Genomic DNA, 25,361 nt, shown 5'->3' with positions numbered 1-25,361 from the left:
CCCAAATCCTTGGGGACCCCCCCGTGGCTCTGTAAGACCAGAGGAACCCCACAGTTTTTTGGGGACCCCCCCCATGGGTGTGGGTGACCGAGGGGCCCCCCCAATCCTTGGGGACCCCCCCCCCCATGGGTGTGGTAACCAAAGGCACCCCCCCAATTCTTGGGGACCCCCCCACGGCAGTGGGCGATGGGGCCCCCCCCAGCCCCTCAGGGTCGTGCTGGGGAAAGGGAAACTGAGGCACAACACAGCCGGGGGTAGGGGGGGGGGTCCCGGGGGGGTGTGTGGGGTTCATGGGGGGGGGGGTGTGGGGTTTCGGGGACCCCCCCGGAGCGATTCGGGGGGGCCCCGGCGTTGGGGCGCGGCGCTGTCCAGCGCGGGGCGGAGCTGTCCGCGGTGCTGAACGGCGGCGGCCGCCGAGGGGGGGGGGCTCGGGGGGGGGGGGTCCGGGGGGGTCAGGAGGAGGGTTCAGGGTCCCTCCAGGGCTAATGGGGGGGTCCGGGGGTCTCTGGGGGGGGGGTCAGTGCTCTCGGGGGGGGGTCAAAAGTATTTGGGGGGGGTCCCGGGGGGGTCCAGGGGGGGCTCGAGGGTCCCCCCGATATATTGGGGGGGGGTCCGAGTGTCCCTGAGGGGGGGGTCGATGCTCTCGGGGGGGGGTCAAAAGCCTTTTGGGGGGGGGGCTCGGGGGGCCCGGGGAGGTCCCCGGGGTGCTGGGGGGGCCCGGGGGGGTCCAGGGGGGGCTCGAGGGTCCCCCCGATATATTGGGGGGGGGTCCGTGTGTCCCTGGGGGGGGCTCGATGCTCCTGGGGGGGGGTCAAAAGCCTTTTTAAATTTAATTTATTTTGGGGGGGGGGGGGGGGAAGAAGGGGCGGGCAGTAGCATCACCGCCCCCCCCGCCCACCCCCCCCCCCGCCCCGCGCCGCCTTCTCCTTTTTTTTTTTTTTTTTTTTTTTAATATTTTTAATTTTTTTTTCCTCCCTCCAACTCCCCGCGCTCCGCCTCCACCCCCCCCCCACTCCACACACACCCCCCCCTTTTTTTTTTTTTTTTTTCCACCCCCCCAACCCCCCCCCTCTTCCCCCCCCCCCCGCATCGCCATGGAGAAGTAACTCGGCGGCGGAGCGGAGCTGGCGGCGGCGCGGGGGGGGGGACACGGACGGAGCCGCAGCCCAGGTAGGAGCTGAGAACAAATTTTTTTTATTAGGGGGGGGGACACACGCGGGGGGTGTGTGTGTGTGTGTGTTAAAAATCAGGGGGGGGGGTTTCCCTTAATCCCTGCACCCCCCTTATCCCTCCTCCCCCCCCCCCCCCCTCCCCACCTGAGGATTCCACCCAACGCCGGCAGCACCGCGGGGGGGGGGGACACCCCAACCTCCCCCCCCCCCCCATCATCATCGGGGATCCCCCCCCCCTAAAAAACTTCCCCTCACTCCCCCCCCCCCCTAAAATCCCCCATCCCAGACTCATCCTTTCCCCCCCCCCCCCCACTCCTTATCACATCCAGAGCACGGGGGGACACCCGCTCCCCCCCCCCTTTTTTTTTTTTTTTTTCAATAATTCACCATTTTGGGGAAAAAAATGAAGATTTTGGGGCCGCAACGATGGGAGCACGTCAAGGGGGGGGGCGCGGGGGGGGGGGATTTTATTTTTTTTTTAATTTTTTCATTCCTTTTCCCTAATCCCGAGCGCGCGCGTGTGTGTGTGTGTCCCCCCCCCGCGCTGAGTTCTCATCTGGACAAACAGGTGTTTTAGGACGGGGGGGGGACACACACGACACCCCCTCAAAATGTGCCCTAAATCTTCCTAAATTTGCCCAAAATCGCCTTTTTTTTTTTAAATAATTGCCCCCCCGCCTCGTCAAGCTTCCACCATCCGCCTCCGCTTCGCCGCGAGTCGGGATTTACGGAAAAAGAAAAAAATAAATTTTTATGCCCCCCCCCCCCCCGCTTTAAAAAAAAAAAAGGAAAAAATAAATAAAAAAATTTAAAAAAACGGTGGTTGAGAGCTCGGGATGAAAATCCCGGTTTTTCAACCCAAAAAAAAAAAAAAAAAAAAAAAAAAAAGGAAATTTTAAGGAAAAAAAAACCAAACTGCCGGGATACAGAAAAATCCCCCCCCCCTTTTTTTAAAAAAATGGGGGAAAAAATGAGAATTTTGGGGAATTTTAGAAGCTGGGGGAGGGCGGGGGGGGGGCGGCGAGCGGCTTCTGGCTGATTTTTATTTTTTTTTCTGCGGGGGGGCAAGGAAAAAAAAAAAAAGGGGTGAAAAGGGGGGTGTGGGGGTGTCCCCCCCCTCCTTTTTTTTTTTTTTTTTGAGGGGGGGGAATGCGGTTGGATGATTCTGGAAGCGCGGGGGGGGGGGGGTTGCTGGGGAGAGATGGGGGGGCAGATTTTTTTTTTTTTTTGGGGGGGGGGTTCCCCTAAACTCGCTCTGTCCCTCCGTGCTCCCCCCCCTCGCTTTAACCCTTCATCCTCCTCTTCCTCGACGCCTTCATCACCCGCACCCCCCCCCCTTTTTTTTTTATCTTTTGGGGGGGGATTGTCTGTGGGTTTTTTTTTTTTTTCCCTCGCCCCCCCTTAAAAAAAAAAAAATCGCGGGGTCACGCCGGGGGCTCCAAAGACTCCGAGAACTTTCCCCAATCCCTTGTCCCAAAAAGCGACGATTTCAACCCAAATTAAACCAACACGCACCGGGGGGGGGGGACAAGGGCTGGATGGGGGGGTCACTGACCCCCCCCGCAAAAAAAAAATATACGCGAATTGGAACAGCGCGGGGGGGGGGGGGGCTACTTCTTTCCCTCCAAAAAAACTGGGGGAGCCCCGGGGTGGGGTCAGACCCCCCCAGATTGAAGCGGGGGGGTGTTAAAAATATAATTAACCCCCTAAAATTTTTTTTCAAGCCCCCCCCCCCCCGCAAAAAAAAAATAAATCTGAGAGTCGCGACGTCGCTTTTCCCACAGAACCTCCCGGGCGGTTTAATTGCTGTTTCCCCCCAGCGGCGGGTTAATGAGGTGATTAAATTAATTAAGGCAGCGTTTAGCTGCGGGGGGGGGACACGGGGCACACCCCCCCCCCCAATCTGTGTGTGTGTGTCCCCCCCCCTCAGTGCTGAGGGTGTGGGGCTGGCCGATTCTTCTTTGCTCCCCCCCCCCCCAAAAAAAAAAAAATTAAAAAATTTAAAAAAAAAAAACGGGAGGGGCCCGATCCTGAAAGGGGGGGGCACGGGGGGGGGCACACACCAAGGAGGGGACCCCCCCCGAAAATCTTTTTGGCGCGTGTGTGTGTGTGTGTGTCCCCCCCCCCCCATCACCGTTTATAGCCGTTCCCAGGCGCCGTTGCCATGGCGACAACGCGGTTGCCAGGGCGGAGTCTGGGAGCGCCCCCGCACCCCCCCCCCCCCCCCCAAAAAAAATTAAAAAAATTTTAAAAAAACCCCAAAAAAATCCCGGAACCGCGGGCGGGAGCCGACGGCTCCAGCCCAGCCCCATGGCTGTGGGGCCCAGCCCCATGGCTACCCATCGCCCCGTGGCTGTAGCCCCCAGCCCCATAGATGTGGTCCCCAGCCCCACATCTTCCTTCCAGCCCCACAGCTACCCATCGCCCCATGGCTGTAGCCCCCAGCCCCATAGATGTGGTCCCCAGCCCCACATCTTCCTTCCAGCCCCACAGCTACCCATCGCCCCATGGCTGTAGCCCCCAGCCCCATAGATGTGGTCCCCGGCCCCATGGCTCCATCCAGGCCCCATGGCTACCCATTGCCCCATAGATGTGGTCCCCAGCCCCACGGCTCCAGCCCAGCCCCACATCTCCCTCCCAGCCCCATGACTACCCATCGCCCCATGGCTGTAGCCCCCAGCCCCATAGATGTGGTCCCCAGCCCCATGGCTCCAGCCCAGCCCCACAGCTCCGGCCCAGCCCCACGTCTCTGTCCCAGCCCCACGGCAGAACCTCGCCCCATGGCTGTGGGTCCCAGCCCCACAGCAGAGCATCGCCCCACAGGGATGGTTCCCAGCCCCACGGCTCGATCCCAGCCCCACGGCCACCCATCGCCCCATGGCCGTGGTCCCCAGACCCACAGCAGAGCATCGCCCCATGGCCGCGTTCCAGCCCCACAGTTGTGGTCTCCAGCCCCACGGCTCCATCCCAGCCCCATGGCTGAGCATCACCCCATGGCCGTGGTCCCCAGCCCCACGGCTGTGTCCTGGCCCACCCCATAGCTCCATCCCAGCCCCACGGCCACCCCACAACCACAGTCCCCAGCCCCACAGCCCCACGTCCACCCCACAACCACAGTCCACAGCTACCCAGCCCCATGTCCACCCCACAACCACCATCCCCAGCCCCACAGCCTCCCCCCCAGCAGCACGGCCACCCCACAACCACAGTCCCCAGCCCCACATCCTCTCCCCCAGCCCCACGGCCACTCCACAACCACAGTCCCCAACCCCACATCCACCCCACAACCACATTCCCCAGCCCCACAACCACCCCACATCCACCCCACAACCCCATTCCCCAACCCCACAACCACCCCACATCCACCCCACAGCCCCACATCCTCCCCCCCCCCAAGCCCCACCTCTCCCCAGAGGCCGAGCCGTCAGCAGGGACTCTCTGCCGCTACCGCGCCGGCTTCTCGCGCCCCATTTAACGACCCCTCGCCCCACTTTTTTTTTTTTTTTTTTTTTTTGGGGTGGGGGTGTGTGTCCCCACCCTCCTCCCCGTCCCTCTGTCCCCCGCAGGTGGGACCGGTGAGGATGGCGGCCCGGCGGGCGGCGCTGGTGGCCGCGCTGCTGCTGGCCAAGCCCTTGAACCCCGAAGTGTCGGCGGTGTCGGCGGCGACGGAAGCCAACGGGACGTGCCAAGGGTCCAACCGTTGCCAACCCGGCGTCTTGTTGCCCGTTTGGCAACCGGATAACCCTTCCTTCGGGGACAAGGCGGCGCGGGCCATCGTTTACTTCGTGGCCTTGATGTACATGTTTTTGGGCGTGTCCATCATCGCCGACCGCTTCATGGCGTCCATCGAGGTCATCACCTCCAAGGAGAAGGAGATCACCATCACCAAGGCCAACGGCGAGACGAGCATCGGCACCGTGCGCATCTGGAACGAGACGGTCTCCAACCTGACGCTCATGGCCTTGGGTTCGTCGGCTCCCGAGATCCTCCTGTCGGTCATCGAGGTTTGCGGACACAATTTCCAAGCGGGCGAGTTGGGTCCCGGCACCATCGTGGGCAGCGCGGCCTTCAACATGTTCGTGGTCATCGCCGTCTGCGTCTACGTCATCCCCAGCGGCGAGAGCCGCAAGATCAAACACCTGCGGGTTTTTTTCGTCACGGCTTCTTGGAGCATCTTCGCCTACATTTGGCTTTACCTCATCTTAGCCGTCATCTCCCCCGGGGTGGTGCAGGTGTGGGAAGCCCTCCTCACCCTCATCTTCTTCCCCGTCTGCGTCGTCTTCGCCTGGGCGGCCGACAAGCGTCTTCTCTTCTACAAGTACGTCTACAAACGTTACCGGGCCGATCCCCGCAGCGGCATCATCATCGGGACCGAGGGCGAACTCCCCAAGGGCATCGAGATGGACGGGGGGTTTCCCCTCCCCGAACGGTGCGAGGCCGAAGGCTCCGGCCTCGCTTCTTCGCCCGCACTCCCCGCGCCGACCTTGGAGGAGAAAGAGTTGGACGAGAGCCGCCGGGAAGTCATCCAGATCCTCAAGGACCTCAAGCAGAAACACCCCGACAAGGAGTTGGACCAACTGGTGGAAATGGCCAACTACTACGCCCTCCTCCACCAACAGAAGAGTCGCGCTTTTTACCGCATCCAAGCCACCCGCATGATGACCGGCGCCGGCAACATCCTCAAAAAACACGTGGCCGAGTTCTCCAAGAGGTCCTCCACCCTCCTGGAGGTGCCGTCGGACGCCGAGGAGGAGACTTGCAGCCGGATCTTCTTCGAGCCTTGCCTCTACCACTGCCTGGAGAACTGCGGCTCGGTGACGCTCTCGGTGGCTTGTCAACACGGCGCCGAGGCCAACCACACCTTCTACGTGGACTACAAGACGGAGGACGGCTCGGCCAAGGCGGGTTCCGACTACGAGTACAGCGAGGGGACGTTGATCTTCAAGCCGGGGGAGACGCAGAAGGAGCTGAAGATCGGAATCATCGACGACGACATCTTCGAGGAGGACGAGCACTTCTTCGTCCGCCTCCTCAACCTCCGGGTGGGCGACGCCGAGGGGATGTTCGAAACCGACTCGGCCGAACACCCCAAAGGCCGATTGGTGGCTCCCTTGGTGGCCACCGTCACCATTTTGGACGACGACCACGCCGGCATCTTCACCTTTCAGGATCGGTTGTTGCACGTCAGCGAGTGTCAAGGGACGGTGGAGGTCAAGGTCGTGCGCAGCTCCGGCGCCCGCGGCACCGTCCTCCTGCCCTACCGCACCGTGGAGGGGACGGCCCGCGGGGGCGGAGTCCACTACGAGGACGCCTGCGGAGAGTTGGAGTTCAAGAACGACGAGACCGCGTGAGCTCCCCGGGGGGAGGGCGGGGACGCGGTGGGAGGGAGACACAACCCACCCCGGCACCGTGGGGACAGCGGGGAGGCCGAGCGGGGCTGATAAACCACGCCCCCGGCCCCGGGCTAACGAAGGAGGGATTGGTTGATTGGAAGGGTCAGCACGTGTGGTGGGGTGAGGCCCCTCCCCTCCTCGGCAGGGATGGGGGGCGGGAGGGGGTGTTAAGAGGGGAGTGGGGTTAATTGGGTGGGAGGGGCTGATGGATGGATGGTGGATGGATGGTGGATGATGGATGATGGATGGATGATGGATGATGGATGATGGATGGATGGATGGATGGATGGATGATGGATGGATGGATGGATGATGGATGATGGATGGATGGATGGATGATGGATGGATGATGGATGATGGATGGATGGATGGATGATGGATGATGGATGATGGATGATGGATGGATGATGGATGGATGATGGATGGTGGATGGATGATGGATGGATGATGGATGGTGGATGGATGATGGATGGATGATGGACGGATGGATGGATGATGGATGATGGATGATGGATGATGGATGGATGATGGATGGATGATGGATGGGTGATGGATGATGATGGATGGACGATGGATGGATGATGGATGATGGATGGGTGATGATGGATGGATGATGGATGGATGATGATGGATGATGATGGATGATGGATGATGGATGGATGATGATGGATGATGGATGATGGATGGATGATGGACAGATGATGGATGATGGACGGATGACGGCTGATGGACGGATGACGGCTGATGGATGACACGTGTCCCCCGTGTCCCCCGTGTCCCCCGTCCCCAGGAAGACGCTGCAGGTGAAGATCGTGGACGACGAGGAGTACGAGAAGAAGGACAATTTCTTCATCGAGCTGGGGCAGCCGCGGTGGCTCAAGCGGGGCATCTCGGGTACGGGGGGCCGTGGGGCGGGGCCACGGGGCGGGGCCACGAGGGGGGTGGGGCTGGGGCGGGGCAGCTGCACCCCCGGGGTTGGGGGCTGGTGGGGGTTGAGCTCCGGCGCCGTCTCATCGTCTTCTTCTCCCCCCGCAGCTCTTCTGCTCACCCAAGGTAGGAGCCTTCGGCCCCTCCTCCTCCTCCTCCCGCTGTCCCTGTGGCCTGGGCCACGCCCATCTGTCCTGTGGCCACGCCCCTCCATCCTGTGGCCACGTCCCTCCATCCTGTGGCCACAACCCTCTGTCCTGTGCCACGCCCCTCCGTCCTGTGGCCACGTCCCTCCATCCTGTGGCCATGTCCCTCTGTCCTGTGCCACGCCCCTCCGTCCTGTGGCCACGCCCATCTGTCCTGTGGCCATGCCCTCCATCCTGTGGCCACGCCCCTCCGTCCTGTGGCCACGTCCCTCCGTTCTGTCGCCACGTCCCTCCATCCTGTGACCATGTCTCTCTGTCCTGTGCCACGTCCCCCTGTCGTGGGCCACGTCCCCCTGTCCTGTGGCCACGTCCCCCTGTCCTGTGGCCACGTCCCTCTGTCCTGTGCCACATCCATCCATCCTGTGGCCACGTCCCCCTGTCCTATGGCCACGTCCCTCTGTCCTGTGGCCATGTCCCGCCTTCCTGTGTCACGTCACTCTGTCCTGTGCCACATCCATCCATCCTGTGGCCACGTCCCTCTGTCCTGTGGCCATGTCCCGCCTTCCTGTGCCACGTCACTCTGTCCTGTGCCACGTCCCTCTGTCCTGTGGCCATGTCCCGCCTTCCTGTGTCACGTCCATCCATCCCGTGGCCACATCCCTGCACCCCCACCATGTCCCCATTCCATGTCCCCACGCCGTGTCCCCACACCTCACACCGTGTCCCCACACTCCATGCCGTCTCCCCACGCCGTGTCCCCACCCCACACCATGTCCACACACTGTGTCCCCACGCCGTGTCCCCACCCCACGCCATGTCCCCACACCCCACACCGTGTCCCCACGCCGTGTCCCCACACCGTGTCCCCCCACCCCACACCATGTCCCCACGCCGTGTCCCCACCCCACACCATGTCCCCCCACCCCACCCCATGTCCACACACCGTGTCCCCACGCCATGTCCCCACCCCACGCCGTGTCCCCACGCCCCACGCCGTGTCCCCCCCTCCCACGCCGTGTCCCCGCAGCCGACGGTGACCGCAAGCTGTCGGCGGAGGAGGAGGAGGCCCGGCGCATCGCCGAGATGGGCAAACCCGTCCTGGGGGAGAACTGCAAGCTGGAGGTCATCATCGAGGAGTCCTACGACTTCAAGGTGACGTGGCCTGGGGCGTGGCCACCTCGGTGCAGGGGGGGCGTTGGGTGGCCACGGAGGGCGTTTGAGGTGGCCACCTCACCTCCGGCGTGTCCCCTGTCCCCCTCTAGAACACGGTGGACAAGTTGATCAAGAAAACGAACCTGGCGATGGTGATCGGGACCCACTCGTGGCGGGAGCAGTTCCTGGAGGCCATCACCGTCAGCGCAGGTGGGACACAAAGTCGGTGGCCACGGTGGCCACAGTGGCCGTGGTGGCTCCTGACCACCATCCTCAAGCCGGGCCCTGGGGATGAATGGCCACAGGGAGGCGGGTCTGGGATCTGGGCAATGCTGTGGCCGTGGCACCCTGGGGACATCGTCCTGAGGTCACCACTCCATGGCCACCATCCCACCACACTGTGGCCACCACTCGGGCTACAGCCCTATGGACCCCGTGGCCACCCCACACATCCCATGCCTACCACCCCACACACCCCGTGGCCACCACCCTGTGGCCACCACCCCACACACCCCGTGGCCACCACCCCACACACCCCATGGCCACCACCCCGTGGCCACCACCCCACACACCTTGTGGCCACCACCCCACACACCCTGTGGCCACGACCCCACGCACCCCATGGCCACCACCCCGTGGCCACCACCCCACACACCTTGTGGCCACCACCCCACACACCCCGTGGCCACCACCCCACGCACCCCATGGCCACCACCCCGTGGCCACTACCTCACACACCCTGTGGCCACCACCCTGTGGCCACCACCCCACACACCCCGTGGCCACCACCCGGTGGCCACCACCCCACACACCCCGTGGCCACCACCCCACGCACCCCATGGCCACCACCCCGTGGCCACCACCCCACACACCCCGTGGCCACCACCCCACGCACCCCATGGCCACCACCCCGTGGCCACCACCCCACGCACCCCATAGCCACCACCCCGTGGCCACCACCCCACACACCCCATGGCCACCACCCTGTGGCCACCACCCCACACACCCCGTGGCCACCACCCCACGCACCCCATGGCCACCACCCCGTGGCCACCACCCCACGTCCCCCCACCCCACCCATCCCCCGACCTCCCTCACCCTTCTGAAGCCCGCCTTTCCCCCCGTTCCTCCTCAGGCGAGGAGGAAGAAGAGGAGGAAGGCCGCGAGGAACGTTTGCCCTCCTGCTTCGACTACGTGATGCACTTCCTGACGGTGTTCTGGAAGGTTCTCTTCGCCTGCGTCCCCCCCACCGAGTACTGCAACGGCTGGGCCTGCTTCGGCGTCTCCATCCTCCTCATCGGGCTCCTCACTGCCCTCATCGGCGACCTGGCCGCCCACTTCGGCTGCACCGTCGGCCTCAAGGACTCGGTCAACGCCGTCGTCTTCGTGGCCCTGGGCACCTCCATCCCCGGTGCGAGGGCGGGGCGGGGCGGGGCGGGGCGGGGCGTGGCGTGGGAGGGAGGGGGTGGGGGTGGAGATGATGTCGAGGGGGGCGTGGGGTGGGGTGGGGGGACGAGCGCGCGCGTGGGACTTCGGGGTGTCCGTGACCATCTCGGCTCCTTCTGCCTGTGTCCCCTCGTCTCCCCCCCGCGTGGTTGTGTGGGCGGTGGTGGCCGCTGTCACGTGACCTCTTGTGTCGTGGCCACGTGTTCTCGCCGTGTCTGCTCGTGTCACGCACACACATCCCCCCCCCCCGCCCCCGCTGTGTCCCCGCGTGTCACCTTCATGATCCCACGTGTCACCGCGTCCACTCGCGTCACCCCCGTGTCCCCGTGTGTCACCCCCGTGTCCACTTGTGCCACCCTCGTGTCCCCACATGTCACCGTGTCCATTCATGTCACCGTGTCCCCTCGTGTCACCCCGGTGTCCCCGTGTGTCATCCCCGTGTCCCCACGTGTTACTGTGTCCACTCATGTCACCGTGTCCACTCGTGTCATCCCCGTATCCCCTCGTGTCACCATGTCCCCTCATGTCCCCCCATGTCCCCACGTGTCACCGTGTCCTCTCGTGTCACCCCCATGTCCCCTCTTGTCATCCCCGTGTCCCCATGTGTCACCGTGTCCCCTCATGTCACCCCCGTGTCCCCTCATGTCACCCCCCGGGTCCCCTCATGTCCCCTCCATATCCCCACGTGTCACCGTGTCCCCTCATGTCACCCCTGTGTCTCCTTGTGTCACCTACGTGTCCCCTCATGTCACCGTGTCCCGTGTCACCCCCATGTCCCCTCATGTCATCCCCGTGTCCCCTCATGTCACCATGTCCACTCGTGTCACCCCTGTGTCCCCTTGTGTCACCCCCATGTCCCCTCATGTCCTCCCGTGTCCCCCTGTGTCCCCATGCCCGCACCCTGTCCCCACATCCCTGTGTCCCCTCAACCACCCCGTGTCCCCATGTCCCCTCCTGTCCCCCCACCCCCCCATGTCCCCCCGTGTTCCCCCCATGTCCCCATGTCCCCACACCCCCCCGTCCCCATGTCCCCGTGTCCCCGTATCCCCACGCCCACATCATGTCCCCGTGCCCGTGTCACCTCCCCATGTCACTGTGTGTGTCCCTGTGTCCCCGTGTGCGTCTCCATGTCCCCATGTATGACCCTGTGTGCATCCCCATGTCCCCGTGTGTCCCCATGTGTGTCCCCGTGTGTCCCCATGTGTGTCCCTGTGTGTGTCCCCATGCCTGCGATGTGTCCCCATGTTGTGTCCCTTTGTCCCCATGTCTCATTCCCGTGTCCCCGTGTGCATCCTCATGTCCCCATGACGCTTTCCCATGTCCCCATGTCACGTCCCCGTGTCCCCATGTGTGTCCCCATGTCCCCATGTGTGTCCCCATGCCTGTGATCTGTCCCTATGTCACGTCCCCACGTTCCCATGGGTGTCCCCATGTCCCTGTGTCCTCATGTGTGTCCCCATGTGTGTCCCTGTGTGCCCATGTGTCTCCCCGTGTCCCTGTATTGCATCCCCACGTCCCCGTGTCACGTCCCCGTGTCCCCATGTGTGTCCCCACGTCCCCATGTCGCATCCCCATGTCCCCATGTGCGTCCCCGTGTCCCCGTGTCGTGTCCCCATGTCCCCATGTGTATCCCCATGTCCCCATATGTGTCCCCATGTCCCCATGTGCTGTCCCCATGTCCCTGTGTTGCATCCCCGTGTCCCCATGTGCGTCCCCGTGTCCCCATGTCACATCTCCATGTCCCCATGTGTATCCCCATGTCCCCGTGTCATGTCCCCATGTCCCCATGTGTATCCCCATGTCCCCATATGCTTTCCCTGTGTCCCATGTGCTGTCCCTGTGTCCCCACATGCGTCCCCATGTCCCCGTGTCGCGTCCCCATGTCCCCATGTGTATCCCCGTGTCCCCATGTCGCATCCTCGTGCCCCCGTGTTGCATCCCCATGTCCCCATGCGCTGTCCCCGTGTCCCCACGTGCGTCCCCGTGTCCCCGTGTTATGTCCCCATGTCCCCATGCGTATCCCCGTGTCCCCGTGTTGCATCCCCGTGCCCCCATGTGCTGTCCCTGTGTCCCCATGTGGATCCCTGTGCCCCTGTGTTGTGTCCCCATGTCCCCATGTGTCTCCCTATGTCCCCATGTGCTGTCCCCATGTCCCTGTGTTGCATCCCCGTGTCCCCATGTGTATCCCCGTGTCCCCGTATTCCATCCCCGTGTCCCCATGTGCATCCCTGTGTCCCCGTGTCACGTCCCCATGTCCCCATATGCTGTCCCTGTGTCCCCATGATGCTGTCCCTGTGTCCCCATGCGCTGTCCCCGTGTCCCCACATGCGTCCCCATGTCCCCGTGTCGCATCCCCACATCCCCATGCGCTGTCCCTGTGTCCCCACATGCGTCCCCGTGTCCCCATATGCTGTCCCCACGTCCCCATACGCTGTCCCCGTGTCCCTGTGTTGCATCCCCGCGTCCCCATGTGCTGTCCCCTGTCCCCATGTGCATCCCCGTGTCCCCATGTCACATCCCCATGTGTCTCCCTATGTCCCCACGTGCGTCCCCGTGTCCCCGTGTCCCATCCCCACGCCCCCACGTGTCTCCCCACGTCCCCACGCGCTTTCCCCGTGTCCCCGCGTGCCTCCCCCCTGTCCCCGTGTCCCCGCCGCCTCCCCGCAGACACCTTCGCCAGCAAGGTGGCCGCGCTGCAGGACCAGTGCGCGGACGCCTCCATCGGCAACGTCACGGGCTCCAACGCCGTCAACGTCTTCCTGGGGCTCGGCGTGGCCTGGTCGGTGGCCGCCATTTACTGGGCGGCTCAGGGCCGGGACTTCGAGGTGCAGACGGGCACCTTGGCCTTCTCCGTCACCCTCTTCACCATCTTCGCCTTCGTCTGCATCAGCGTCCTCATGTACCGCCGCCGGCCCCACATCGGCGGCGAGCTGGGGGGCCCCCGCACCCCCAAACTCCTCACCGCCGGCCTCTTCCTCGGCCTCTGGCTGCTCTACATCCTCTTCGCCAGCCTCGAGGCCTATTGTCACATCAAGGGCTTCTGAGGGGGGGGGGGGCCGGGCGAGGGGGCAAAGGGGGGGACACACACGTGGCCCCGCGGAGAGGGAGGGGCGAGGGGCACGGGGAGGGTGGTCCCCCACGGGGCGGGGCGGGGCGGGGGGCGTCGGCCGGGGTCACCGCGGCCTGTGGGGGACGGACGCGTGTCCTTGTGCCTTTGGGCAAGAAGAGGACACACGCACCCCCCCCCCCCCTGCCCCCCCGGCCCCGCCGTGGTCCCTCGGGGTGCTCCTGGTGTCCCCCTGTGTCCCCTTGGGGTCGTCTTGACCCCCCCATGACCCCTCGGGGTGCTCCTGGCGTCCCCCCGTGTCCCCCTGAGGGTCCCCATGTCCCCTTGGGGTCGTCTTGACCCCCCCATGCCCCCTCAGGGTCCTTCTGACACCCCCTTGTCCCCCAAGGGTCCCCATGTCCCCTCAGGGTCCTCCTGCCACCCCCCATGTCCCCTCAGGGTGCTCCTGGCGTCCCCCCATGTCCCCCTGAGGGTCCCCATGTCCCCTTGGGGTCCTCCTAACATCCCCCCCGTGTCCCCTTGGGGTCTCTTGATGCCCCCATGTCCCCTCGGGGTCCTCCTGCCACCCCCCATGTCCCCTTGGGGTGCTCCTGGTGTCCCCCCATGTCCCCCTGAGGGTCCCCACGTCCCCTTGGGGTCGTCTTGACCCCCCCATGACCCCTCGGGGTCCTCCTGCCACCCCCCATGTCCCCTGAGGGTCCCCATGTCCCCTCAGGGTCCTCCTGGTGTCCCCCCATGTCCCCTTGGGGTCCCCCTGGTGTCCCCCCATGTCCCCTTGGGGTCCTCTTGACCCCCCCATGTCCCCTCGGGGTCCTCCTGCCACCCCCCCATGTCCCCCTCAGGGTCCCCCACGTCCCCTTGGGGTCTCTTGACCCCCCCCCCCCCATGTCCCCCCCGAGGGTCCCCATCCTCCCTTAGGGACCCCCCGTGTCCCTTGGCGGGCGGCGGGGGGGGGGCACACGCATGTCCAAGCCACGGCCGCCCCCCCGCACCCCAGGGGGACCCCAGGGACCCCAACGGCCACCTCAGGGACCCCCCCCGGGACCCCCCCGAGACCCCCCCCACTGTGGGGTGCGCGGGGGGGGGCCTTTTCTTACCACGAGTGTTTTTTAAAGCCACCCCGGGGGGGGGGGGGGTGTGTTTTTGGGGGGGGGGGGGGGTGTCCCTGTTTTTAACCCCAATTTCGTAGCGGCTCGTCCCTCCCGGGGAGGGGGGGGGGACACAGATGGGGGGGGGGGGGGACACACGGGGGGAGTGGGGGGGGGACATGGAGTTGGGGGGGACACGGGGGGGGGTCGGGGGGGGGGGGACGCGCGGGGGCTGTCGCTGTTGGTGCGGGCGCCGGCCCCAAAGAAAAACCCCCCCGGGAAACGGGCACGTGTGGTGTCAGTCTGTCCCCCCCGCGCCGCCCCACGGACACGGGGACACGGGGACACGGGGACACGAGGACATGGGGACACGAGGACACACGGACACGGGGACACACGGACACGAGGACACGGGGACACGAGGACACGCGGACACGGGGACACGAGGACATGGGGACACAAGGACACACGGACACACGGACACGGGGACACACGGACACGAGGACACGGGGACACGAGGACACGCGGACACGGGGACACACGGACACACGGACACGAGGACACGGGGACACATGGACACGCGGACACGGGGACACAAGGACACGGGGACACGAGGACATGAAGACATGGGACACACGGACACGGGGACACATGGACACGAGGACACGGGGACATACGGACACGGGGACACACGGACACAGGGACACGAGGACACGCGGACACGGGGACACCGGACACGGGGACACACGGACACCGGGACACACAGACACGAGGACACACGGACACGGGGACACGTGGACACGCGGACACAGGGACACATGGACACCGGGACACACGGACACGGGGACACACGGACACGGGGACACGAGGACATGGGGACACGGGGACACGCGGACACGGGGACATACGGACACGGGGACACACGGACACGGGGACACGAGGACACGCGGACACGGGGACACCAGACACGGCGACACGAGGACATGGGGACACGGGGACACGGGGACACACGGACACGGGGACACGGGGACACGGAGACACGGGGACACGGGGACACGGGGACACATGGACACGGAGACACGTGGACACGCGGACACGGGGACACGAGGACACGGGGATACGGGGACACGTGGACACAGGGACACGGGGACACGAGGACATGGGGACACACGGACACGAGGACACAGGGACACGAGGACACAGGGACATGCGGACACAGGGACACACGGACACGGGGACACACGGACACATGGTCATGGGGACACAGACACATGGACACACGGGCACAGGGACACGCAGACACACAGACCTGTGGACACGCAGACACAGGGACATGCGGACACACAAACCCACAGCTCCATGTCAGGAGCCGTGTGACATGTAACATGTAACAAGCATGTATGGCGTGTCACGAGACATATGACATGTCACGGGGACATATGATGTCACAGGGACATGTGACATGTAACAGCCATGTATGACATGTCACGGGGACATAGGACATGTAACAGACATGTATGGCATGTCACGGGACATATGACATGTCGCGGGACATAGGACATGTCACGGGGACATAAGACATGTAACAGGCATGTATGGCATGTCACAGGACATATGACATGTCACAGGGACATATGACATGTTATGGGGACACATGACATGTAACAGGCATGTATGGCACATCACGGGACATGTGACATGTCACGAGACATATGACATGTAACAGGCATGTATGGCACGTCACGGGACATATGACGTGTCCCGGGAACACGTGACCTGGAGCAGCCATATATGCTGTGCCCCAGGGTCACGGGGCCCCGTGACGTCACGCCGCGCGATGACGTCACACGCCTGCCGGGCCAAGCCCTCCGCGCTCCGCCTGGCCCCGCCCCCCCGGCGCCGCGATTGGCTCAAGTGCGTGTTGGGAGGGGGGGGGGGGGGGGGGAGCGTCGTCACCGCGGCAACGGCACCGGCGGCGTCGCTGCGCCGACTGCCGTCAAGCGCGACGCTGCCGTCAAGCGGCGGGCGGCGCGGTCGTGCCGACTCACGGCCATGGCGGCGCCCGAGCTGGCGGTGAACGGCGCGGGGGGGCTGCGGGCCGTGGCCGACATGTACGAGCGGCTCAAGGGCGAGTGGAACCGCAAGAACCCGGATCTCAGCAAGTGCGGGGAGGCCCTGGGGCGCCTCAAGGTGCGCGCGGCGCCGGGGGGGGGGGACACACCGGCAGGCCCCGGCCCTGAGGGGAGGCCCCGGCCCTGAGGGGAGGCCCCGGCCCTGAGGGGAGGCCCCGGCCCCGAGGGGAGGCCCCGTGGGGGGGCCAGCCAGGGGCTGAGGGGGGGTCTCTGGAGCTGAGGGGGGGTCTCTGGGGCTTGGGGGGGGGGTCTTTGGGGCTGAGGGGGTCCGGCCAGAAGCTGAGGGGAGGTCTCTGGGATGGGGGGGGCCGGCCAGGGGCTGAGGGGGGGTCTCTGGGGATGGGGGGGGCCGGCCAGGGGCTGAGGGGGGGTCTCTGGGGATGGGGGGGCCGGCCAGGGGCTGACGGGGGGTCTCTGGGGATGGGGGGGCCGGCCAGGGGCTGAGGGGGGGTCTCTGGAGCTGAGGGGGGGTCTTTGGGGCTTGGGGGGGGTCTCTGGGGCTGAGGGGGTCCGGCCAGAAGCTGAGGGGGGGTCTCTGGGGACGGGGGGGGCCAGCCAGGGGCTGAGGAGGGGTCTCTGGGGATGGGGGGGCCTCTGGGGATGGGGGGGCCTCTGGGGATGGGGGGGCCGGCCAGGGGCTGAGGGGGGGTCTCTGGGGCTTGGGGGGGGTCTCTGGGGCTGAGGGGGTCCGGCCAGAAGCTGAGGGGGGGTCTCTGGGGATGGGGGGGCAGACTGGGGCTGAGGGGGGGGTCTCTGGGGCTGAGGGGGGGTCTCTGGAGACAGAAGCTGTGGGGGGTCTCTGGGGCTGAGGGGGGGTCTTTGGGGCTGAGGGGGTCCGGCCAGAAGCTGAGGGGGGGTCTCTGGGGACGGGGGGGGCCAGCCAGGGGCTGAGGAGGGGTCTCTGGGGATGGGGGGGCAGACTGGGGCTGAGGGGGGGTCTCTGGGGCTGAGGGGGGGTATCTGCGGCTGAGGGGGGGTATCTGGGGATTGGGGGGCAGACAGAAGCTGGGGGGGGTCTCTGGGGCTGAGGGGGGGTCTCTGGGGATTGGGGGGCAGACAGAAGCTGAGGGGGGGTCTCTGGGGCTTGGGGGGGGGTCTTTGGGGCTGAGGGGGTCCGGCCAGAAGCTGAGGGGGGGTCTCTGGGGACGGGGGGGGCCAGCCAGGGGCTGAGGAGGGGTCTCTGGGGATGGGGGGGCAGACTGGGGCTGAGGGGGGTCTCTGGGGCTGAGGGGGGGTATCTGCGGCTGAGGGGGGTATCTGGGGATTGGGGGGCAGACAGAAGCTGGGGGGGGGTCTCTGGGGCTGAGGGGGGGTCTCTGGGGATGGGGGGGCAGACAGAAGCTGAGGGGGGGTCTCTGGCGATGGGGGGGGCGGCCAGGGGCTGAGGGCATCCGGCCAGGGGATGGAGGGGGGGCTCTGGGACTGAGGGGGGCCCCGGGGCTGAGGGGGGGCCCCTGGTGGCGATGGGGGGGTCTGGGGCTGAGGGGGGGGGCTCTGGGGTTGGAAATGGGGGGGGGGGGGGGGGATCCCTGAAGGGGGGGTCATTGTGGGGTTATTGAGGCTGGGGGGGGGTCTGGGGGTCCCTGGGGCTGAGGGCGGGGCCCTGAAACTGGGGGGGGGGGGGGGGGGGGCTGGGTGTGTCCCTGCAGTTGGGGGGGGTTGGGCTGAGCCCTCACACGTTGTTAATTACCCAGAAGCTTTAATTAACCCGCGGGGGGGGTGAGTCAGGAGGTGCCCAACCCCCCCCCCCCCCCCCCCCGCTCCCCACTTCCCGCAGCCTGAAACACCAAAGGGCGTCACGGGGGGGGGGGGGGTGTGGGGGGCTCTGCCCCCCCCCCGGCTCTGACTGTGTTCTTCCCTCCTCCCCCTGTGTCTCTGTCCCCCCCCGTGTCCCCCCTGTCCCTCTGTGTCCCCCCCGTGACCTCTTCTGTGTCCTTCTGTCCCCCCCCATGTCCCCTCTGTCCTCCCGTCTCTCTGTGTCCCTCTGTCCCCTCCCCGTGTCCCCCGTGTCCCTCTGTCCCCTCCCCGTGTCCCCCCATCTCTCTGTGTCCCCCCATGTCCCCCCCATCTCTCTGTGTCCCTCTGTCCCCCCCCCGTGTCCCCCCATCTCTCTGTGTCCTTCTGTCCCCCCCCATGTCGCCCCCATCCCTCTGTCCCCCCCCGTCCCTCTGTCCTCCCCGTGTCCCTCCCGTGTTCCCTCTGTCTCTCTGTCCCCCCCCCATGTCCCCCCCTGTGTCCTCTCTGTGTCCTTCTGCCCCCCCGTGTCCCCTCTGTCTCTCTGTGTCCCTCTGTCCCCCCCGTGTCCCCTCTGTCTCTCTGTGTCCCTCTGTCCCCCCCCATGTCCCTCCCATCCTTCTGTCCCCCCCCCCGTGTCCCCTCTGTCTCTCTGTGTCCCTCTGTCCCCCCCGTTTCCCCCCCCCGTGTCCCTCTGTCCCCCCCGTTTCCCCCCCCCCCGTGTCCCCTCTGTCTCTCTGTGTCCCCCTGTCCCCTCCCCATGTCCCCCCCCGTGTCCCCCCCATCTCTCCACGTCCCCCTGTCCCCCCCCCGCGTGTCCCCCCCCCTCAGCTCGCACTGCTAGACCTCAACTTCCTCCCCACCGCCAGCACCACCCTCCCCAAGCAGCACCTCATCCTGGCCCGTAAGTGCCCCGATTCCTCCCCCCCGTCCCTCGACCCTCAAAAAAAAAAAAAAAAAAAAGACAATTTGATTATTTTTTGTCCTTTTTTTTTTTTTTTTTAATTTTTTTTGTCCCCCCCCAGGGGACATCCTGGAACTGGGCGCCCAGTGGAGCATCTTACGCAAGGACATCCCCTCCTTCGAGCGCTACATGGCCCAACTCAAGTGCTACTACTTCGACTACAAGTACACCCCCCTAAAAAAAAAAAAAAAAAATACCTTTTTTTGACTTAAAAAACCCCCAATTTTTGAAAAATTAATTTTTTTTCTCCCCCCCCTCAAGGGAAGAGCTGCCCGAATCCGTCTACAAACACCAACTCCTGGGGCTGAACTTGCTTTTTCTTCTCTCCCAAAACCGCGTGGCCGAGTTCCACACGGAGCTGGAGCGGCTGCCGGCGCGCGAGATCCAGAGCAACGTCTACATCAAGCACCCCGTGTCCCTCGAGCAGGTACCCCCCCTTTCCCCCCACCCCCCCAAAAAAAAAAAAAAATTAATTATTTGAGGGGTTAATCGCCCGCTTTTTTTAAAAATTCAATTTTTCTCCACGCTTTTTGTTTTTAATTCCATTTTTTTTTCCGCGCGATTTTTTTGAAATTCGATTTTTTCTCCGCACCCTTTTTTTAAATTTTCTTCACCCCCCCTTTTTAATTTTTATTCGATTTTTATTCGATTTTTATTCGATTTTTATTCGATTTTTATTCGATTTTTATTCGATTTTTATTCGATTTTTATTCGATTTTTCACCACACTCTTTTTTTTAATTCCATTTTTTTTCCGTGCGATTTTTTTGAAATTCGATTTTTCTCCGCGCCCTTTTTTTAATTTTTCTTCACCCCCCTTTATTCAATTTTTATTCAATTTTTATTCAATTTTTATTCAATTTTTATTCAATTTTTATTCAATTTTTATTCAATTTTTATTCAATTTTTATTCAATTTTTATTCAATTTTTATTCAATTTTTATTCAATTTTTATTCAATTTTTATTCAATTTTTCACCACACTCTTTTTTTTAATTCCATTTTTTTTCTGCGCGATTTTTTTGAAATTCGATTTTTCTCCGCGCCCTTTTTTAAATTTTTCTTCACCCCCCCTTTTTAATTTTTATTTAATTTTTATTCAGTTTTTCTCCATACTCCTTTTTTTCCTTTTTTAAATTCAATTTTCTCCACACCCCATTTTTTTTTCCTTTTTTCAAATTCCGTTTTTCTCCACATCTCCTTTTCATTTTTTAATTCAATTTTTCTCCACACTCTTTTTTTAATTCAATTTTTTTCCACGCATTTTTTTAAAATTCAGTTTTTCTCCGCACCCTTTTTGAATTCAATTTTTCTTCACCCCTTTTTTTCCTTTTTTATTCAATTTTTCTCCACACTCCCTTTTTTTGATTCAATTTTTCTCCACACCTTATTTATTTTTTCTTTTTTTAATTCAATTTTCTTCCACACGCCTTTTTTAAAATTCAATTTTTCTCCACACCCCCTTTTTTCCTTTTTTTATTCATTTTTTCTCCACACCCCCTTTTTTAATTCAATTTTTTTCCACACCCCCTTTTTATTTTTAAAATTTTTTCTCCACACCCCTTTTTTTTCTTTTTTAATTCAATTTTTCTCCACACCCCCTTTTTATTTTTTTTATTCAATTTTTCTCCACACCCCATTTTTTTCCTTTTTTAATTCGATTTTTCTCCACACCCCGTTTTTATTTTTTTGATTCAACTTTTCTCCACACCCCCTTTTTTAATTCAATTTTTTTCCACACCCCCTTTTTATTTTTTTAATTTTTCTCCGCACCCCTTTTTTTCCTTTTTTAATTCAATTTTTTCCAAACCCTTTTTATTTTTTTAATTCAATTTTTCTCCACACACCCTTTTTTTAATTCAATTTTTTCTCCACGCCCTTTTTATTTTTTTAATTCAATTTTTCTCCACGCCCTTTTTATTTTTTTAATTCAATTTTTCTCCACGCCCTTTTTATTTTTTTTAATTCAATTTTTCTCCACGCCCTTTTTATTTTTTTAATTCAATTTTTCTCCACGCCCTTTTTATTTTTTTAATTCAATTTTTCTCCACGCCCTTTTTATTTTTTTAATTCAATTTTTCTCCACGCCCTTTTTATTTTTTTAATTCAATTTTTTCTCCACGCCCTTTTTATTTTTTTAATTCAATTTTTCTCCACGCCCTTTTTATTTTTTTAATTCAGTTTTTCTCCACGCCCTTTTTATTTTTTTAATTCAGTTTTTCTCCACGCCCTTTTTATTTTTTTAATTCAGTTTTTCTCCACGCCCTTTTTATTTTTTTAATTCAGTTTTTCTCCACGCCCTTTTTATTTTTTTAATTCAGTTTTTCTCCACGCCCTTTTTATTTTTTTAATTCAGTTTTTCTCCACGCCCTTTTTATTTTTTTAATTCAATTTTTCTCCACGCCCTTTTTATTTTTTCACCCCTTTTTTCTCCACGCCCTTTTTATTTTTTTCATCCCCTTTTTCTCCACGCCCTTTTCCAATTTTTTTTTTTTTTTTAATTTTTTTTCTTTCAATTTAGTATCTAATGGAAGGCCGCTACAACAAAGTTTTCCTCGCCAAAGGCAACATCCCAGCGGAAAGCTACACTTTTTTCATGGATATTCTCCTCGATACCATCCGGTGAGCGCCCCCCACGCCCCCACACCCCCCCAAAACCCCCTCAAACCCCCATTTTTACCCCAATTTAAATTTTTTTCAGCGACGAAATCGCCAGCTGCATCGAAAAAGCTTACGAAAAACTCCTTTTTAAAGAAGCCACCCGCATGCTTTTTTTTGCCGCCGGCCAAAAAATGACCGATTACGCCAAAAAGGTATTTCGAAATTTATTTATTTCATCCAGGGCTGGGGCGGGGGGGGGGTCCCCAAAATGACACGAAACACCCCAAAATATTATTTTTTTTCAGCGTGGGTGGGTACTGGGCCCCAACGACTACTACTGGTTTAGTAGCCGCCAACAGAAGCCCGAAGATGCCACCATCCCCTCGACCGAACTAGCCAAGCAGGTCATCGAGTACGCCCGGCAACTGGACATGATTATTTAAGAAAGGTGGGGGGGGCACAAAAAATACACACCCCCCCCCCCTTTTTTTTTTATCCTCCGGGGTGTCCCCGCTCCTCATTTGGCCACCCGTGCTTTTTTTTTTTTTTTTTTTTTCCAAAATATTTAAAAAAAACCCAAAAGGGTGTCGGGTGGGGAGCACGCAGCACCCCCCCCCCATTCCTTTTTAATTTTTTTTTTTTGTTGGGGGGGGTATGGATTTGTACCCACACCCCCCCTCTTTTTTTTTTTTTTTTTAATTTTTTTTTTTTTGTGTGTGTGTTTTTTTTCCTGATTTTAATAAAGTGATGGTGGCTTCCGGCAGCAAGTGGTGGTCTTGGAGGGGGGGGGGGGGGGGCCCAAAAAATTAAAAAAAAAATAAAAAAACAAACAGGGGTGCACGACAGGGTTTGGGGGGGGCGCTCGGGGGGGGTTTTTACCTTCTTATTCCTTGAGGGGAGGGGGGGCTAGTAGCACCTTGCTGGTGGCAACCGGGGTCCTGGCCCACGCTGGCCACTTGGGGGAGGGTGGGGGGTTATTGGGGGGGGGGGGCCCCTGAGTTGCCCCCCCAAATTGCCCCCCCCCCTTCTCTGCAATGTGGTTTTACCCCCATTTCAATGGGGAAAAATTGGGGGTAAAACCAATTTAGGGGGATCCCTTGCCCCCCGGCCACTATTTTTGGGGGCCACCCCTGAATTTTGGGGGCCCCCCCTCTGCAAGTTTTTGGGGCCTCTCCCCCCCCCCCCCCCCGAGTCACTTTCTGGGGGGGTGGGGGGGAAGAGATGGGGCTGGGGGGGTCCCCCAAAATTTGGGGGGGGGGGGGGGACAGCAGAAGGTACCGGGGGGGTCCCTGCGTGTCCCCTTTGGCGAGGGGGGCGGGGAGGTGGGGTGGCCACGGGGCACAGGGTGGTGGCCACAGGGATCTGGGTGACCTGTGGTGGCCATGGGGTGCAGGGGGGTGGCCACAAGGCGCTGGGTGGCCACGGGGTGCAGGGTGGTGGCCACGGGGTGCTGGGTGGCATCTTGGGTGGCCACGGGGTGCAGGGTGGTGGCCAGGGGGTGCTGGGTGGCAGCTGGGTGGCCACGGGGTGCAGGGTGGTGACCACGGGGTGCTGGGTGGCATCTTGGGTGGCCACGGGGTGCAGGGTGGTGGCCACGGGGTGCTGGGTGGCAGCTGGATGGCCACGGGGTGCAGGGTGGTGGGTGTCATCTGGGTGGTCACGGGGCGCAGGGTGGTGGCCACGGGGCACTGGGTAGCCACAGACTGCAGGGTGGTGGCCACAGGGTGCTGGGTGTCATCTGGGTGGCCATGGGTAGCCACAGGGTGCAGGAGGGTGGCCACGGGGTGCTGGGTGGCATCTAGGTGGCCACAAGGTGCAGGGTGGTGGCTACAGGGCAGTGGGTAGCATCTGGGTGGCCACGGGGTGCTGGGTGGCATCTGGGTGGCCCTGGGTGGCCACGGGATGCAGGGTTATGGCCATGGGGCACTGGGTAGCCACAGAGTGCAGGGTGGTGGCCACAGGGTGCTGGGTGGCATCTGGGTGGCCACAGGGTGAAGGGGAGTGGCCATGGGGCGCTGGGTGGCATCTGGGTGGCCACGGGGTGCAAGGTTGTGGCCAGGGGGCACTGGGTGGCATCTGAGTGGCCCGGGGTGGCCACGGGGCGCTGGGTGGCCACGAGACACTTGGGAGTGGCCACAAGGTGCAGAGTGGTGGCCACAGGGCGCTGAGAGGTGGCCAGAGAACACTGGGTTGCATCTGTGGGGCCCTGAGTGGCCACAAGAAACTGGGGAGTGGCCACAAGGCGCTGGGTGGCCACCACAGGGCGCTGGGTGGCCACAGGGCATCAGCTATGGGTTGCCGTGTGGTGGCCACGGGACTCGGCATCAGCGGGGGTGCTGGTTGGTGGCCACGGATCGCCAGTTGGTGGTCACAGGTTAGTGGCCATCAGCCCTGGCTTGAAGGTTGGTGGCCGCAAGATGCTGGTTGGTGGCCACGGGCCACTGGCCTCAGCTATGGGCTGCTGGGGGTGGCCAAGTGGTGCGGGTTGGTGGCCACCGGTTGCTAGTTGGTGGTCACAGGGCACTGGACATCAGCCTCAGGTCGTTGGGTGGTGGCCACGAGGTGCTGGTTGGTGGCCACAGGGCCGTGGCCATCAGCTACGGCTTGCTGGGTGGTGGCCAAGAGGTACAGGTTGGTGGCCACGGCTCACCAGTTGGTGGTCACAGGGCGCTGGACATCAGCCCTGGCTTGCTGGTTGGTGGCCACAAGGTGCTGGTTGGTGGCCACGGGCCACTGGCCTCAGCCGTGGGCTACTGGGGGTGGCCAAGAGGTGGCCCAGCGGCGCCTCCGCGTGCTCCCGCGGCCAGGACCCGCCCTGCCCTCTGATTGGATCCCTCGCTCTGATTGACGGGTACCGGAGGGAGTGGCTCGCTCCGATTGGCCGGCGGCGCTAGGGGGAAGGGGCTGCGCTGATTGGTCGCGGCGAGGGGAGGGGGGCGGGCGGGGAACGAAAGGAGAAACCTGATTGGTCATCCCAGCATCCGCACTCCTGGTGCTTCCAGTCCGCCCAGTACGGGCTCCCAGTCCTCCCAGTATCCTCAGGTCCCCCCCAGTGTCTCCTCCCAGTTCTCCCAGTCCCGCCTCCGGGTGGTTGCGGCCAGTCAGGGCTTGCCGGGGGCGGGGCCAGGGGCGGGGGGTGGCGCCCCCGTCCTGTCGGGCGGGCCCGCGGCCGCGCAGGCGCAGTGAGAGTGAGTGTGAGAGTGAGTGTGAGAGAGTGAGTGAGAGAGTGTGATAGTGTGAGAGGAGTGTGAGTGTGTGAGTGTGAGAGAGAGAGTGAGAGAGGAGTGTGAGTGTGTGAGTGAGTGTGAGTGTGAGAGCGTGAGAGTGTGAGAGTGAGAGTGTGTGAGAGTGTGTGAGTGAGAGTGAGTGAGAGTGAGAGTGAGTGTGAGAGTGAGTGTGAGAGAGTGTGTGAGAGAGTGAGTGTGAGAGGAGTGTGAGTGTGTGAGTGTGAGAGGAGTGTGAGTGTGTGAGTGTGTGAGTGTGTGAGTGTGTGAGAGTGTGAGAGTGTGAGAGAGAGAGTGAGAGTGTGAGAGGAGTGTGA

General features: G+C 61.4%; 2 protein-coding genes across 2 annotated transcripts; both read left to right on the top strand.

Moving 5' to 3' along the window:
- The first annotated feature begins 1,091 nt into the window (after positions 1 to 1,091).
- Positions 1,092 to 13,280, top strand: SLC8A2 (solute carrier family 8 member A2). The gene is made up of 8 exons (XM_074930702.1): positions 1,092 to 1,170; positions 4,739 to 6,519; positions 7,356 to 7,459; positions 7,601 to 7,618; positions 8,666 to 8,790; positions 8,901 to 9,000; positions 9,926 to 10,201; positions 12,904 to 13,280. Exons 2-8 carry the CDS (start codon positions 4,754 to 4,756, stop codon positions 13,278 to 13,280), a joined length of 2,766 nt encoding a protein of 921 aa, XP_074786803.1. The 5' UTR covers positions 1,092 to 1,170; positions 4,739 to 4,753.
- A 3,131-nt stretch (positions 13,281 to 16,411) lies between these two features.
- Positions 16,412 to 22,442, top strand: PSMD8 (proteasome 26S subunit, non-ATPase 8). Its single transcript, XM_074930741.1, has 7 exons — positions 16,412 to 16,581; positions 19,089 to 19,161; positions 19,283 to 19,385; positions 19,483 to 19,648; positions 21,741 to 21,841; positions 21,921 to 22,032; positions 22,126 to 22,442. Exons 1-7 carry the CDS (start codon positions 16,444 to 16,446, stop codon positions 22,261 to 22,263), a joined length of 831 nt encoding a protein of 276 aa, XP_074786842.1. The 5' UTR covers positions 16,412 to 16,443; the 3' UTR covers positions 22,264 to 22,442.
- Positions 22,443 to 25,361: the final 2,919 nt, after the last annotated feature.

Source organism: Athene noctua, chromosome 35, assembly GCF_965140245.1.
Source record: "Athene noctua chromosome 35, bAthNoc1.hap1.1, whole genome shotgun sequence".
Classification (NCBI taxonomy): domain Eukaryota; kingdom Metazoa; phylum Chordata; class Aves; order Strigiformes; family Strigidae; genus Athene; species Athene noctua.
This window is presented reverse-complemented; position numbering and strand designations above follow the sequence as displayed.

What these genes read in the sequence shown, in the direction of transcription:
- PSMD8 (XM_074930741.1), top strand. Translation starts at nt 16,444, where the DNA reads ATGGCGGCGCCCGAGCTGGCGGTGAACGGCGCGGGGGGGCTGCGGGCC. An exon ending in GCAGCACCTCATCCTGGCCC is followed by an intron (nt 19,162 to 19,282) that starts GTAAGTGCCCCG and finishes GTCCCCCCCCAG; the next exon opens with GGGACATCCTGGAACTGGGC. An exon ending in TGCTACTACTTCGACTACAA is followed by an intron (nt 19,386 to 19,482) that starts GTACACCCCCCT and finishes CCCCCCCTCAAG; the next exon opens with GGAAGAGCTGCCCGAATCCG.
- SLC8A2 (XM_074930702.1), top strand. Translation starts at nt 4,754, where the DNA reads ATGGCGGCCCGGCGGGCGGCGCTGGTGGCCGCGCTGCTGCTGGCCAAG. An exon ending in GGCCATCACCGTCAGCGCAG is followed by an intron (nt 9,001 to 9,925) that starts GTGGGACACAAA and finishes GTTCCTCCTCAG; the next exon opens with GCGAGGAGGAAGAAGAGGAG. An exon ending in CCTGGGCACCTCCATCCCCG is followed by an intron (nt 10,202 to 12,903) that starts GTGCGAGGGCGG and finishes GCCTCCCCGCAG; the next exon opens with ACACCTTCGCCAGCAAGGTG.